General features: G+C 33.7%; 2 protein-coding genes across 2 annotated transcripts; both read left to right on the top strand.

Annotated features, from left to right (window-relative positions):
* The first annotated feature begins 7,708 nt into the window (after positions 1 to 7,708).
* LOC149886564 (uncharacterized) lies at positions 7,709 to 9,621 on the top strand. Its single transcript, XM_090091683.1, has one exon. It carries the CDS (start codon positions 8,908 to 8,910, stop codon positions 9,520 to 9,522), a length of 615 nt encoding a protein of 204 aa, XP_089947809.1. The 5' UTR covers positions 7,709 to 8,907; the 3' UTR covers positions 9,523 to 9,621.
* Positions 9,622 to 16,571: 6,950 nt separating this feature from the next.
* On the top strand, positions 16,572 to 17,387 carry LOC149886563 (uncharacterized). Its single transcript, XM_090090517.1, has one exon. The coding sequence runs from the start codon at positions 16,572 to 16,574 to the stop codon at positions 17,385 to 17,387; it is 816 nt and encodes a 271-aa protein (XP_089946643.1).
* Positions 17,388 to 17,450: the final 63 nt, after the last annotated feature.

Genomic DNA, 17,450 nt, shown 5'->3' with positions numbered 1-17,450 from the left:
GACTGCTATTTGTATTTTTTTCTGGGTTTTTTGTATAGACTAGTATGAGGCAGGTATCTTCATTATTGGGCAATTTTTTGTTCTTGGGCTATAGAAACAATACCAAACTTATCTTTTAAGCTTCTGGACAATTTCCCTTAAAGTTCTATCATTATAACCGAGTTTACGTTTGATACCAGAGTAATCTAAAATGATTAGTGAATGTAGTTTTTAGTAGTTAATATGATAAAAAAGAGGTCTAGCTAAAATATATAAATAATATATTGTGAGGCCTGGGATTTTTATTTTTTAATTTTTTTATAATTAATGTGATAATGAATGTGATTATGGTGAATGTGGTGATGCTGGATAGAGTGGCGCATTGTCAACATATCTGCATCGCTCTCTAAATCACATTTCAGAGATACTGAAGTGTGATTTAGAGAGCGATGCAGGTGATGGTAGCGCGGTAGAAACATCAGACTTTTTAATAACGATTTTTTTTTTTTAACGCATAAAGTAATGGTATTAATATTAATAATAATATTATTAACAATAATAATATTGCATTACTCAAAATTCAAATAAAAATAAAAATACTTACGACTGGTTTTTCTTTTCTTACTTATTTTTCTTAATCAATATTCTCAATTATTTCTCATCAATATATATATATTCTCTTAATATTAATTCATAAAAATAACAATACATATAAAAACGCATATTGAAAGTTATTCAAATATGTTTCCTTACCAATACTTCTCATAAGTTTCTCTTTAAATCTTCAAAAATCCTTTTCTCATAAAATCCTCTTTTAAAACTTTTTAAAATTCTTTTAAAACCTTTTCTTATAAAATTTCTCTTTAAAATCTCAAAACTTTTTCTTTCTCTTAAAATCCTTTTTTAAAATCTCTCAAAACTCCTTTCTCTTGAATTTATCTTTACAATTAATACTTCATCAAAATCTTCTCATAAGCGTCTCTCCAAAGAGAGGCCAAAAAAAATCCCAAAAGATTTTCTCAACCGTTCCTTTTCTATCTGTCCGCAGGTGTTATTTCGAATTCTCTTACAGACAATAGAATTCTTTTTTTTTTCCTTCAAGTTCGTTCGGTACTTTAGTTTCAACTTCTAAGTCATGGTATTCTTTAAAACAAGTTTTACTAGTTTTCTTTTTATTAGTCTTTACATCAAAGTGGCTACAGAACTTTCTAGAACTTACTAATTAAAATCATATTATTGTGTTTCAAGTCGTGTTTGCAAAAACAGTTTTAACCATTAATGGTGGGACCTATTAATTTTTCATGTCATTAGACATGTGTGTTTACCTGGTGTTTTTTTGGTTGACTCGCTCTTTTCTTCGTTCGAATGTAGCGTGTTTGAGTCGGGTAAAACTTCAAGATGATGTTTATAATATTCTTATTTTCCCTCCTAACAATATGATAAAAAATAGGTCTAGATAAATGAGATGACGGAAATGTCTGTTGAAGGGTTGCTATATGCCTGACCTATGAATGAATCAAAGGTTAAAAAAACTGCTTCATTGCTTTTGATCATCTTAACTAAGTATATAGGGGAGATGGGGGCGCATTGATCGCCGGGGCAGTATGATCTTTTGGCTTTTACTCGTTCATTTTTGCCTTACTAGAAGTGAGGTTGCAATTTAATTAACCATTATGCTTCCCTAATTGATTATTCGTAATATTTTTTCATAAGGTTATCAGCGTCAAAAAAAGTAAAGAAAATATTGTTTTTCGTCATAAAAAGTGATTTTTTAAAATCGTACTATAATTAAAATATATTTTTATTTAGATGTCTGTATGGGTTAACAACAATTTTATTTTAAATTTGTAAGTGTTAGGTGTATAATATAATATATAATTTTTATTTGGCTGCAATTTATACAGTAGATATTGCTATCAATATGTTACCTATACCTATTGGGGTACATTGATCTTTGACTATGCGGGGCCCATTGATCCGAGGATCAAAGTGCCCCATAGAAGACGAAGTGCCCCATGTTTTTGTTTATAAGCAATACAGTTAAACGAATGGAATTGTATCTATAATTTAAAAAAAAACTATATATACACAAACAATAGCTTTTAGCATTTCATTTTTTAAATCTACTTATGTTATAAACTAGTAATAATAATACTATTATTTTATAATATCAAAAGAATAATATTTAACATAATAGTTAAAAAATATTTAACATAATATTATTATGTTAAATATTAGCATTTATTAAAAACATATGTTTTTATTGATATATTTTTTTACAGATCTTAAAATGGTTAGAAATAGAATTAAAAAAACAAATAAAGTTGCTATAGCAAGTGAAACAATGAAAGTAGCTGTTAATAAAGTTTTAGAAGGAACACAACTGAATGTTGTAGCACGTCAGTTTAACATAGATAGAATGACTTTAAAAAGATATTGTCGTAAAAAGAGGCTTAATCCAAATGAAGCTTTCAAGCCTAACTACAACAATAGACAAGTTTTTACAGCAGAAGATGAAAAAATTTTATCAAGTTATTTACTAATTGCATCAAAAATGAACTATGGCCTTTCAACTAGGTCAACGCGATTATTGGCATATGAATTTGCTTTAAAAAACAATAAGATATGCCCATCATCATGGATCAAAAATAAAATTGCAGGCATTGATTGGTTGCAAGGTTTTATGAAAAGACAACCAGAGTTGTCTCTACGAACACCTGAAGCAACGAGCTTCGCTCGATCAACAGCTTTTAACAAACACACTGTAAGAGAGTTTTTTCAAAATCTTAAAACGGTAAGAAATCGATATAAATATAATCCTAACTGTATATATAATGTTGATGAAACTGGTTTAACAACCGTTCAAAAGCCGGTAAAGGTTTTAGCTGGTAGAGGAAGCAAACAAGTTGGAAGAATCACATCTGCAGAACGAGGAACATTGGTAACTGCATGTTGCGCCTCTAATGCTATTGGAAATTCCATTCCTCCATTATTTATTTTTCCTAGGGTAAAGTTTCATGATTACATGATTAAGGAAGGACCTCCTGGATGTGTGGGATTTGCAAATCCTTCTGGTTGGATGAACTCAGAAATTTTCATAGAATGGATTAAACATTTTGTTAAATATTCAAACTTGTTCTCAGGAATCTCCAGTTTTGTTACTTCTCGACAGTCATGAAAGTCATATTTCTGTTAAAGGCTTGGAGCTTGCAATTCAACACGGAATTACAATGATAAGTTTTCCTCCCCATTGCAGCCATAAATTGCAGCCATTAGATAGAACTGTTTTTGGACCATTGAAAAGGTTTTACAATTCTGCATGTGATAATTGGATGGTTTCAAACCCAAGACCACTACTAGACATTGCCGATTCTGGCTCGTTGTCATTTTCTTAATACCGCATTGTCATTTTTTATAATTCTGCATTGACATTTTCTGCAATCATGAATTGTGCATTCTGGCTCATTGTGATTTATAGAAATACCACATCGGCATTTTTATAATATTGTGATTTGCTATAGTTAAGGTATTCAGTATGACATCGTGTTCTGAGTTTATATTTAATCATCAGGTCCGAAGAGTTGATCATAGTCCATAAATGTAAAGCACTGTTTTAGTTTGTAGTGTCCGAGAGCTAGCGTGTGAATACCGTCTTGCAAGATGTGCCTTTTGTCGTCGTTAGCGCTGAGAGCGACTTTGTTGATTTCTTCGGTGTAAATGTTATGCTGATGTGATCTGATAACGTTCATGGATGTAAGCTTTTCTATGTTATTCATTAAGCAGTCGTAATAGTCTTGATGAGTGATGTGTTTTTGAACAACTTTCTTTTTAACCCCTTTGCATTTTTTGTGTTCATCTTTAGCGATCTTGTAAGAGTAGAGTTTAGGACGAAGTCCAACAAACTCTTTAATTTGTTTACCAGCAGTCTCATCCTTGAACTTGCCTATAACCTTTTTATTTTTAAACCCAACGTCAAATGCAAAGTTTTGAACGGCAGGATGGTCTTTTGGAAATTCGCTCGTGTCAAATTTAGCTTCAATATCCTTAGCAATGTCTTTGTAAAAATCGTCTGTTTCGATTTCATAAATGAGCGAGTCGGTGTCAGTCATGAGAAGTTTTGCTCGATCTCCGTATTTTGGTTTGATATAGTCATAGTGATGTTCAAACATGAGTGTTTTGCTTATGTCTAGAACACACAGTCCTAAGTAAACAGGCTTGTTGTAAAAGAGTTTTGTTCTTTTCATGTGAACTGCAGTAAGGTTTTCATCAAAAATGGTATTTCTATCATAGATAGGCTTTCTTGACAATTTTAAGACTTCTTTTCTTGTGGTGATGAGTTTAATATCAACATGCCTTCGAATATTCTCCATGGTTTTTCCAAAGACAGAGTTGTTCATGAGCTTGAAGAATTCTTTTTCAAACTCGTTTTTAGCTTTTGCTCTTAATGCAGTGTTGAGGTCAATGTATTGTTTCATGAAAGGTTCTTCTTCAAAGGTAATACCTCGATGAATTTTGGTAACGATCAATCCAAGTCGTTCATAGAGTTTTAGGTTTTCATGATAAATGATATATTTTTCTTTGTTGTTTAAATTAGGAATAAGCTTTTCCACTTTATTAATTTTTAATCTTTCAGGAGCTAAAGGATAGTCATTATGCAAATCGTGTAGACTTTTAGGATAATCCAAGTCGACTTCGAGAATGCAAGGCATGGATTTCCAATTTAAAAGTTCATCCTCAGTCATCCATCTGAACCCTCTAACAGGAAGAGGTTTACACATAGCCCATCCATATAAATTATTTGCATCTAAATACTGAATGAATTTCGATGGTTGTGAAGGATCATAATCACTCATGTATTTGTTGTTAGCAGTTCCATGTCGTTTGCTGATCATGCAAATTCCACCACGTATACCTTTTTCTATCATATTGAGCATATCAATATCAGTCAGAAGCTCTAACTGAATTCCAGTTAGTTTTAACATAGCGTCCCAAGCCAAACCAGGAGAGGTGTAATACCAAGCAGGGTCGAGACCGTAATATTCCATGCAAGTGTCTCTGAAATTTTCAAAGACATCGACAAGTATCAGCACGTCGGACATGTTGTACAGTTTTTGGTAATCTTTAAACGTTTCACATCCAAATACATTCCAAACGTTTTTTGCATGCGCATAGTCTTCACAGCTTATTCCCTCATCATTCAGTTTGGAATGGAATGCTTCAATAGGAGGCAATTGCGTTTCAGAGAACTTTTCAATCGAGTCCACCCAGTCATAAGGGTAAATACCTTTTTTTCTTAATAAATCAAACTGCTCTCCAGAGTAATAATGAGCAACGTTTTTGCATTGGTCGTTGTTTAGATTTTTAGCCAAACTGTCTAAACTACCAGCCATGAATCTGAAGCTATCAATAAACCTCATCTTTTTCCATATTTCCTGAAGTTTACCCTTCTTATTAATAAATTCTCTTACTTTGATTTGTTTAGAGAAGCTGATATATTTTTCTTCATTGTTGGGTATGCAATTGAGCTTTCCTCCTAATTTCTTGATGAACAAATGGCTGTCATAGCCAGACAAATTATGTAAAACGACAGGAATGAATTTTGGAAGTTTATAATCTTTATTGCATTTCTTATGTGCAGCACCACGATACTTTCCAGTCAAATGACAGTGATCTCGTACTTTGTCATCGTTAAGGTCTTTATTGCAAATATGGCATAGAGTTGCAGATTCACGATCTTTCTCATCCTTATCAGTCATGACTTTCTTTTTTATTAAATCAATCTTATCGAAAATCTTTATAAGATCAGCTTCAAGCATGGTTATAAACTTTTGAGCTACATCATCCTCTTCGCTTTCAGCTGTGTACATGACTGGTTTTCCTTTGTAAAGACTATCGTCAAAGCATTTGATGTAATAGCAGAAGGAGCTTGGAACGTGCTTTTGGTATTGTTTGGTGTATGACTCTTTATTATTATATTCAGTGTTGTCATCGATGGGTTGGATAAAACTTTCAAAGTCTGCATATACAACGTATGGAACTTTCATACCCCTTTGATAGTTTTTAAACTGAACAGTCGTCCCTTCTTTAGGAAGTTCAATTCTTACTGAGGTGTTATCATAACAATAAGGTTGATGATGTTGAAGCTTTTCTTCCTGGTCATAGCCTTGCAAGCAATTTCTGCAATAATACATTTTGTGCTGATGTTTTGATGTTTGTGCAGACAATAATCGACTCAAACTTTTAATCATGCAATAATGGTTAGTGTCTTCGTTTGAAATAAACAACAAATCAACACAGTTATTTCGATCTACAAAGTCAGATATTCGCAAAGGGTAAAGTTTTTCATTTTCATACCCAAAGACGTTAATGCTAATAGTTGGATTATTTTTCTCAAACTTTTTGATTTTATTAATCTTGACAGGAAACTCTATTCCATCCCAATTCAGCTCTTCTGATTTTAGAACCAAGTCTTCATCAATTCTTTCGTTGTTTTTATTTTTCAGATTCAACGCTCTGGTGACGCACCACTTGAAGCATTCATTGTCGTCGTTTTTCATGTTGATGATCGCCTTTTTGTTTTTCAGATCATCAGACAGCTCAATATAGGAGGAACCGCTAAGAGGTTCGTAATCAGTAAAGTTAATGTCCATCCTTAAAATCTTAGACAGGGTAGAATTAGATCCTAAAGCATTGTATTTAACACTACTTTCCAAAACTTTTTCTTCCATCTCACCCATGAGCTCTCTTACATTTGTAGTTGTTAGAATAGTCTCTGTTCTTGATGAAAAGCTTGCTTCCCGAGTCACTTCTTCACCAGTCATCATGCTTACAGATTTCATTTTGCACGTTAAAATAATTCTTACTTTGGTGTTTCTTTCTCCTTCCATGGTTTGAATGGCAGACTCTCTCACCAAATTAAAAAAGGTTGCAAGGTCGTTATATCGAGAAGAAGGTGTGTAAGAAAATTGTCTCACACTATTCTCTGCCGATTGTTCAGTCATTTTAAACTTTACTATAATCGGCTTTGGCACAGGCTGTTTGTACACTGTTTTTGATACAAGCGATTTGATAGACTGTATCTTTTTATCGATTTGTTCTGCTGATTCGTTTACCTTATTCTTGACTACTTCAGGAACGTAGGGTTCTATCCATTCTTTAACATCATTAAACTTAGTTTTAACATACGACGCCACACTTTTTGCAGCTGCTGTCAGACTTGAAAAAAATGAAGGTCTCTGTGGAATGACTGGTTTTGGCGCTATAGCAGGTGTTAAATCTGAAACAGGCTCGTCAAGGATAGGTCTTTGCAAATGAGCTGGTTTTGGAGCAATAGGAGGCTTTTGCACAACAGGTGGAATGATCTTTGGTTTTGGCGCTATAGGAGGCTTTATCACTGCAGAAGAAACAAGCCTTACTTTTGTTGGCTTTATTGAAACTTTTACAGCCGGTCGAACAAACCTCACCACGGTAGGTCTTTCAGGCAGCGTTCTTGCCTCAGTCGTTCGTCTACGAAAAGTAGCAGGAGCAGAGACAACTCTAGGAGGCTGCAAAGCCATTATAAGTTCTCCCTTTCTCATTTTAGAGTATCCTCTTATTTTTTGCCCTTTAGCAATTTCTTTTAATTCTTTAACCGTTTTATTATCCATTTTATTAACACAAGATTTTTTTATTTATATCATTTTTCAATTTTTTAAATTCAATATAAGAATTTAAAAACTTCCCACGCTTGAAATTTGAATGATCTAGAAAATCTCATATTTGTATCCGTCTACTACTTTTCCATTTCGTCTCGTAAAGTACTGCCAGCCATGTCCTGTCTTTTTCTTCGATTCATAAACAGACTTGTATTTCACCTCCTCACCAGTATCAATATGAGTTATTTTCAAACCTAAAGGATTATTTCTAATTAAACCAAGTCTCGTATATTTAGGATCAAGAGGCTTCTTTTCTTTTTTCTCATTTTTTCTAGGTCTTCCCACAGGTCTCACCTCTTTCGAGTTTTCCAAAATTGCATCTTTATCAATCAAGTTGTTCTCAACCGCAATCATTATGAGCGACATTTTATTGTCTGACGTTTTGGAAACATTATTTTCTTTTAACAAATTTTTCAAAAACTTTCTTGTGTAAGGCATATTTTTATTATATCAAGATTTGATTTTATTTAAACCAAATTTAATTTTTCATTTCTAACATCTGAAGAAGTTCCATGAATACAAAGTATTTTAAAGTTTTCATACACAATGTCTTTGGAAGCGAGTGAATGATTTAAAAATGCGCTTTTTAGATTTCCAGAAATCTTTTTCTTCTCCTCGAAATCGCAATCCCAACCAAGCACATACTTGTCAATCATTCTTAGCTTTTCTTCTTTTGACAAGCCTTTCCAAGTACTGATATGCTCTTTGATTTTCTTTTCCATTTGTGAATATTCAGTCTCAGCACTCCATACAAGATCGCTAAAGATGAACACAAAAAATGCAAAGGGGTTAAAAAGAAAGTTGTTCAAAAACACATCACTCATCAAGACTATTACGACTGCTTAATGAATAACATAGAAAAGCTTACATCCATGAACGTTATCAGATCACATCAGCATAACATTTACACCGAAGAAATCAACAAAGTCGCTCTCAGCGCTAACGACGACAAAAGGCACATCTTGCAAGACGGTATTCACACGCTAGCTCTCGGACACTACAAACTAAAACCGTGCTTTACATTTATGGACTATGATCAACTCTTCGGACCTGATGATTAAATATAAACTCAGAACACGATGTCATACTGAAAACCTTAACTATAGCAAATCACAATATTATAAAAATGCCGATGTGGTATTTCTATAAATCACAATGAGCCAGAATGCACAATTCATGATTGCAGAAAATGTCAATGCAGAATTATAAAAAATGACAATGCGGTATTAAGAAAATGACAACGAGCCAGAATCGGCAATGTCTAGTAGTAAGACCAATGACCATTTATGATATTGTTTCAATAGTTCGAGAACCGTATACAAAAGCTTTCTCACCATCTAATATACAGACCGAATTTAGAGTAGCTGGCATTGAGCCATTCAATTCTGAAATTTTCAAAGATGACGAATATTTACCATCATCAGTTACAGATAGAGCTGCTCCAGATACAGTTACTATCACTCCTGTCAACAACATGGAATCTGAAATGATACCAGCACATGTTAATCACATAGAGTCTGAAATAACTATAGTAAATATTGAAACAAGTATTTTAAACAAAGTGTCAACAAGTGTTGCTTCTATAATCTCACCTGAGGTTTTAAAACCTTACCCAAAAGCATCTGCCAGAAAAAAAAATGTTAAAAGTAGGCAGTTAAAAACAAGGATCTTGACTGATACTCCTGTCAGAAATGAAATTCGTTTGTCAAAAGAAAAGAAAATTTTGAAGCAAACCAAAAATCAACAAAAAGTCTCCACAAAAGATAAGAAAGAAACTAAGAATTACTTGCTTAGGAATAAAAAACAATGTAAACCAAAAGCTGCTTCACAACTTGACTTTCACAAATGATGAAATATTCTTAATCAAAATATTGTACTTTTAACAAGTTTTGTAAACTTAAAAGTTGTATTCTTATTTCAGTCTTTATATTTCAGTTCTTATAAATTTCAAGTTGTTGTAAAGTTTTAAACGTATATAAAGCGGGTAGCTTATAGCTGCTGTGATTTATACATTTTTTAATTAAAAATTAGACTAGTGGGTTTAACTGCTATATTTAAAAAATAATTTAAAAATTTAGATGTATTATATGTTATACAATATTACCCTTTGACTAAATTATTTACAAGATTTAGTTATAGAAGTGTTAAACGTTTAGATAATATTACGCATATAAGATCAATGTGCCCCAAGTCGGAGATCATAGTACCCCATAGTTTGGGGTACATTGATCTTTTGAGAGGGTTGTTTAAAAGTTAAAATTATTCATGTTTATCATTTTTTTAAATCAAAATATTTATATATTCCAAAAGCCAGATAGTTCTACATGTGTTTCGTAGTTAATAAGTTTTTACATCTCTTTCAGTTTCTGCGCAATTTTCAAAACACTGCTACGGCGATCAATGCGCCCCCATCTCCCCTACTTGCCTATTCTTATCTCCTTAATCGGATACCATATTCTTTCATTAGCCATAGATTTATATCCATGTAAAATTATTCTAATACATTATCTATTATTTTTTCAATATCAATACTTACTATCTAGAGTCAAGTAAATATTCTGTCAATAATCAGTTACTTTGGATTTTTATCAGAAAGGGTCATCGTGATTAGGGCTTATAGTGGTGTGCCATAAATCTTCGTATGTATTAATATTCACCGGATAAATGCAAAGTTTCATTTTTTGTCTTGTAACCGGCGTAAAAATGTTTCAATTCGTTCTGCTAAAAAGACTTTTCAATTGTAGAAATAATAGCCTCTTCATGACTTTTTACTTGCAGTTCAATAGCTTTATATGCATTCTCCTGGAATGCTTTAATACAGTACTTCTAGGAAATGAGAGTTCTGGTGCAAAACCATTTTTTGAGCATAAATGTGGTATAATTTTTTTTTTTATCCCGCGAGAATTATTTTCTGTTTCCAAAAAAAAAAAATTTTTTTGAATTTAAAAATTTTGTGATTTCTGGGACAAAAATTTTTTTTTTTGAATAAATGTAGCATTAAATTTTTCATTGCGCGATAAAGTAAAAATTCAAAAAAAATTTTAAATTGCATGATAAGGTGCAATTAAAAATGTTTGAAGGTATTTAACTTTTCTTTGATTTCGTCTTCTTTTTTTCTTTCGATGATGGTTTTTAAAATTTGTATCTCCCGCCATTTGATTCCTTTATTTTGCAAAATGTGAAGGGTATCTAGAGAGAGTTTTTTTTCGTTTTCATTTCTCGGAACACTTTAATTCTCGGAGTCAAGTTTCAATGGAATTCATTTTTAATGTGCCAAGAATTTCTTTAAGTCAAAATTTTCGCAAAATTAAATTTAAAAAGGGGATGCTTGAGAATGGGGAGTTTGGTCCGAGAAGCAATCTTTTACATAAATTCCATCTCTCACTGAGCTTCCTTTTATCCACGGAGTTAAAAACAGTCCATCTCCTCTCAGAGTTTTCATTTTCATTCCTTTTCCATTTCTTTTGACGTAAACGACACCTCTTCCTGAAACTTTGTCGACCACATTGGACCGCGCTGCAAGCATGCCCAATAAAGGTAAAAGAGCTCCAATAAATCCTCCTTTCACTTTAGAATTGTATTCCACCTGAGTTTTGCTCATTTTAATGGTTACTCCTACTCCTCGATGGAGAGCGTCCACAATTTTTTGATGTTGTCTTTCCGTCACAAGCAAAACATCGTTTCCGTTAAAATCTTCTTTTGAAATCCTGATGCTTACTGGCTTGCCTTCCATCATTGATTTTTTTATTTTGTTGGTCTGTCCCTGAGACACATTTACTTTGACACTGATATATCTGCTCATTTTTTTAACGTTGGAAAAATATTTATTTCACTTCTCGAATGTGATATCGTATCGTGATGTCTTCCCCTCAAAAGTCGATTAGATTTCCATTTTGATCGATGATGCGAGTGACCATCGTAGAAATTTCGCTCAATTTGACAGGGAGATAAACCAAATGGGTGGGTCTCTCGATGATTTTAAAACCTGGACCCACATCGGGATAAAAGGAGTAAATGCAATTTAATTGGTAGCCATTAATGTATGCCGACCCTATGACGTTGTTGACGATTCTGATCGTGTTGACGCTTGAAATTCTGACAATGTATTCAGAATTAGAATCAAACTGCCTTTTCGTGAATCCCAAAACTGACGCGATGCTGTTTTCCACGTTCAAGTCCATCAAATAATTCAAACCAAGTTTAATGGTCGATTTTAAAGTATTGGAATTGGATCCGATTTTGATGTTTTCAGGGGAGTAACTGATTTTATTTGCAGTGACGTAACTTGTACTTTGAGACGCGTAACTTTTTATTGTGTTTGAGACGGACTTTTGCAAGTAATTGTTAATGTCGATGATGTCGTAACTCCCTTCTGGAATGGCGATGTTTTCCCAATTGACTCCGTTGTTCATGCTGTACCTGAAAGAATTGTTTTTGCTGGTGATGTTTGGAAAGCTGTTGTACGTTTCTAGACCGAGAAAGCCATTTCGTAACTTTTTCCTTTTTCAAAAACAATTTTGTCCAAAAAATTTGTTATGATTACGTTGGAATTTCCATCCACGTCGATGATTATGCCTGACATTTTTAATACGCGCCATTTTTTTAAAATTGTCTCTTTTGGAAAATAAAAATCATCAAATCCGCTTCGATATTTTCCATCGTACTTTTTTGATGACAAATCAATCACCGCAAATCCGTGAGGCTCAGACCAGCAATGTCTGCAAAACTTTTTAAACTCTTCTTTTTCATGTCGCTCGAAATATGGTCTCGATAAATGTGGTCCACGTTTTTTGAATCTTGAGGAAACAGACAAATAAAATTGGTGTTTTCTCTGATGGTTTGTCTGGGGAGCATGAAATAATTTTGGGCCAGGTAAAAGCAGTCTACGTTGGAATGTCTTCCTCGGATGTAATATTTTTCGCACTTTTGTTTGATTAATTGCAAATCATCAAAAATCATCAAATTGTTTTTGGATGAAACGAGATCTTCAGGTTCAGGCACGTCGTCTGCTGTTTTGAAAAACTGGCACTCCATATTCTCTTTGTTGACATAATTTTTTGAAAGGTCTTTAATAACACATTCAGGGTTTAAATTCAATTTTTTTGACTTTGTACCTTGAACAAATCGAGAATAACCTCTTTTGGTAAATTCCTCTCAAACGAACTTTTTAGTATTTTGTACTCGGGCTGGAAAAGAGATTTCCCAAAAACTTTTAAATGGTTGTAATCCAACCATCCAGGTCTTAACAGCAAATTCAGAAGCAAAGTTGTTTTTCCACAACCTGACTTTCCGACGATGATTCCTCGAATGCTTCTCGGCAGAAGCTTGTTGTTGTTTCTTTTGCTCTTTCCAATATTCCATGACAAATCAGTAACTTCCATTTTTATTTAAAATATTTTTTTTTTAAATAAAAAAATGTACTACGTCAAATGTAAAAGGAAAACAGAAACGATCCATTTGAGAAACGAAGTCTCAAAAAACAACAGAAATATGATCAAAGGAACTTGTGACGTTTGTGGAACGACAAAAAGCAAGTTTATTCCTTCGCATGAATTATTTCAAAAAGGGGGAGACTTGGTGGAATCGATCAACAAATTTTCAAAAAAAATTAAACTCCCTTGGGCAAAATTCCCAGGAGAAATGCACATTCCAGGAATGAGTTTTGCAGGGCCTGGCACAAACTTGGACAAAAGGCTCACTTCTACCTACATGTATCAGGAGTGGAGCAAACCGGTGGACAGAGTGGACAACGCAGCATACCATCACGATTTGGCTTATAAATATTTCAACGACATACAAAACAGAAATTTGGCAAATCAAATGATGCTTGAAGAAATGAACTCCATTCCAAACCCCACTCAAAAAGAAATTAACGAAAGAAAACTCATCACTCCCATCATCAAAGCCAAAGCCAAATTCGGACTGGATGTTGGTAAAAAAAAAAAAATTTCAACGAAGAACCTGAAATGGACGGATCAGCTTGCAGAGGAGCTTCACAAACCAGTGATTCATCATTTCAAAAGAAGAAAAGTGTTTGTGAATGACGTCGATGAAATAAGGGCTGCAGATTTGGTCGACATGCTATCGTTTTCAAAACTTAACAGCGGAGTAAAATATTTGCTCATGGTCATTGATGTGTTTTCAAAGTATGGATGGATCGTGCCTTTAAAAAGCAAAACGGGTCTTGATGTGGCTGAAGTTTTCAGTAAAGTCTTTGAAAAAAGAAAGTGCAACAAAATGTGGGTGGACAAAGGAAAAGAATTTTATAGCAAACACGTGAAAGCGTTGGGCATGCAATTGTATTCCACTGAAAACGAAGAAAAAAGTTGTGTTGTTGAACGATAGAACAGAACAATTAAAGAAAAAATGTTCAAATTCTTTTCAGCCAAAACACCAAAAAATACATTGATGTTTTAGATGAAATGGTGAGAAAAACACTCTTCCATCAAAATGACTCCAGTTGAAGCAAGCGATGAAAAGAATAAAAATAAGGTTTGGATGAACCTGAATGGAAAGGTACAAACAGAAAAACCAGAACCGAAATGTTCCATGGGTGACAAAGTGAGGATCACAAAAAAGAAGTCCAATTTTGAAAAAGGGTACACGCCGAGATGGACTGAGGAGGTTTTCACAGTGTCAAAAATTCAGTACACTGATCCGCCCACGTACAAAGTCACCGACGCCAACGGTGAAGAAATTCAAGGCACTTTTTACGAGCAGGAAATGCAAAAGACAAATCAAGACATATTCAGAATTGAAAAAATAATTCGAAAAACAAAGAGCAAATCATTAGTCAAATGGCAAGGATATCCAGACTCGTTCATCTCCTGGGTGGACCATAAAGAATTGATACGTTTGAAAAAATGATATAAATAAATTTATTTTCTTTATAAAAAGATGAATTTTGTTACGATTGAAAATTTTGACGAGGCAAATTATCGGTTGGAGAAATTTATTCAGCAACAAAACCAATTCAATATCAAAAGATTCCGCTGTTTTATGATTACCCCTCTGGAAAAGATCCTGTCGTTTTGAGAACTCCTGTTTTGTTTTCTCTGGGTGTGTTTGAAAGTTGCAGTTTTGAAACGAAAGAACTGAATGGTTATTCCATGTCCTTTCTTGGTTTTAACGAAAAAAAATGGAATGAACGAAGAAGAAAGAAAGTTCATCGAGGTGACTGAAAAAATATCAAAATTTCTTCGAAAACAAGTCAAGGAAATGATGCCCACTTTGAAAAAAGGAGGAAGAACAAAAAAAATCATTACGGAAGATTTGTCCATTTTGAAAAACAAACTTGAAAATCCAAACGCAGCTCCCATTTTTTTCGGAAAGTTGTTCACAAAGAAAAACGGAAAAAACATTGAAGTGACTTCTTTGTTTTTCAAAAAGAAAACAAAAGACGAAAAGTGCGTCAATGAAAATAAAAATCTAGTGAAAGCAAATCCTTTGGAATACATTCGACAAAAGTGCATCGCCATCGCTTCTTTAAAAATTGAAGGTGTTTTTATCGGAGCGCAGATCGAGTCCATTCAGGTTAAACTTTCAGAAGTGGTCATCACAAAAAATGCACCTTCTTTTCAAAGCATCGTGGGTGACGGACATGGATTTGGGAGAAGTGGAATCTGATTCTGAGTTGTGAAATCACGTAAAATTCATGAAAATAAAATGATTTAAAAAATTTTCTTTTCATATAAAAAAATGCACGCCCCTCACAAGTTGTTTAAAAACAGCGCCTCAGCAGAAGTCCATAGTTTGGATTTGATTTGAGACATTTGGAGGAAAGAATTAAAGAGTTGGAACAAAAAAATCCGAAAAACATTATTGTGGTCACTAAAAAATTGAATCATCCAACCTATTTCAACGTCAATGGACAGCATGAGATTTTTGCTCAACAAGACATTAAAGTTGGTTATTTATCACACAAGCAAATATCGTTGTCTGTCGGATTAAATTTAGAAAGTGGGATTGCTATCGTTACTTTGATGAACCAAATCAGTGATCAATTGAATTATTACAAAAACGATGCTATTTTTTCAGAGTCTGTGGATGAAGTCGTCATGAACATACACAATTACAGCGGCCGTGACGTCAGCGTAAAAAAAGGTGAGAAACTTTTTAAAATTAATCACATCAATTCGAATTAAAAAAATTCATGAATTTGTTAAAAAGATGGAAATATTAAAAAACACGGATAAAATTTATTCGACTCTTCCAACAGCACCGTCGGATGAAGTGCACATTTTTCGACTTCAAAAAATAAGTGAGATCCAAAAAGAAATGGAGGATGAAAAAGTGAAGAGAATGGCTCTCAGCAAAAAGTATCATCAAGCTGCAAAGATTATTCGTTTTACAGATGATGGATTACAAATGGTGTGCATTGCTTTGGGAATTGCAGGAATTGCACTTTTGTCAACCATCGTAGCCGCTCCAGTATCGATTGCGTGCGAGGGTGTTGCTATTGGAATGGGGCTTTTATCTATTTTCGGAAATCAACAGAACAAAAAACTGATGCTGAAGGCTGAAAAGCACAAGAAATTAAAAATTCTTTCAGAGTCAAAATTGAACACCATCAGTGACCACATTTCAAAAGCGCTCATGGACGGCTTTGTGAGCGATTCAGAGTACGAATTAATTCTCGAGCTTCAAAAATTTAAGACCATAACAGAGAAGATACGAACAAAAACAAAAAGCAACATTGACAAAATAACCAAAGAGTCGCTAATCCAAAAAGGAAGAGAAGACGCCATTCAAGCGTTTAACAACATGTTTAAAGAGGGTCACTAAACACAAACGCAAACTTGTTTGTGTTTTTTGTTTAAGTTTTTTTCTACGTATTTAAAAATGTCTTTTTTTAAAATACAAGACCCGAAAAAGAGGTAAGAGATTGTTAAAAATTATATGGCTAACAGAGAAAAGCTTTACAATGATAGCATCAACAACAACATTTCAGATACAAATTATAAGGCTGATTTGAGCAAGTTTTTCAAGCCTCTGATTGAAAGCAATGAAAAGGTGAAAAACGAGCTGAAGAGCATCGTGGAAAGAGCGGTTGACAACAATCCACTGGCTTTAACTTATCCAGAAAGCGAGACGTCTTTTAAAATTTTAGAGACTACTGAAAAGCCTCCTGAAAAAATGAATGTTGGAAATATTGCTATGTACTATTTGTCCAATTACGCGTCCAACAGATTTTCTTCAGACAGAGTGTTTGGAATTCACGCAAAAGATGGAAAAATGTACATTGGAAAAGAACAAATTAACATCAATGAAAACGATGTCATTGTTGGTGGAGAAAGGTATGAGGGAACAATAGGTCTTTGGGAGTTAATTTCAAGGTCTAGACCTGACAAAAGCAAGTATAATAATGAAGACCTTAAAAATTATGAAAAAATACTTCTCGAAACGCATGCAATGGAGAGAGAAGGGAAGCCAACCATACCAAAAGCTTCGAGAAGTGAAAAGTGGGAGACGATTATTTCCGGAATTTGGTACAGAAATAGAATTAAAACGAAGGGGAAAAAAGGTCACGGAGTGCTTTTTCTTCCGTGCGATCAGAATGCGCTTGTGCAAAGACTTAACTTGAGCATCGCCGCATGGCATGCTGGAAATGTCGCATCGAGAAACGAAGCTATCGCAATTTGCGATGAGTTGTTGAGACAGGGGAAAATTAATAAAGAGGAATACAAGTCGATTCAAAAATACATCGAGTCGTAAAAACACAATGAATTTAAAAAAAATTTTCTCATTTTAAAAATGCTCATTGTTAACAAAAGAAGA

Source organism: Hydra viridissima, unplaced genomic scaffold (genome assembly GCF_058129835.1).
Source record: "Hydra viridissima isolate aposymbiotic clone 2 unplaced genomic scaffold, HvirCarnegie_v1 scaffold_6, whole genome shotgun sequence".
Lineage (NCBI taxonomy): Eukaryota > Metazoa > Cnidaria > Hydrozoa > Anthoathecata > Hydridae > Hydra > Hydra viridissima.
This window is presented reverse-complemented; position numbering and strand designations above follow the sequence as displayed.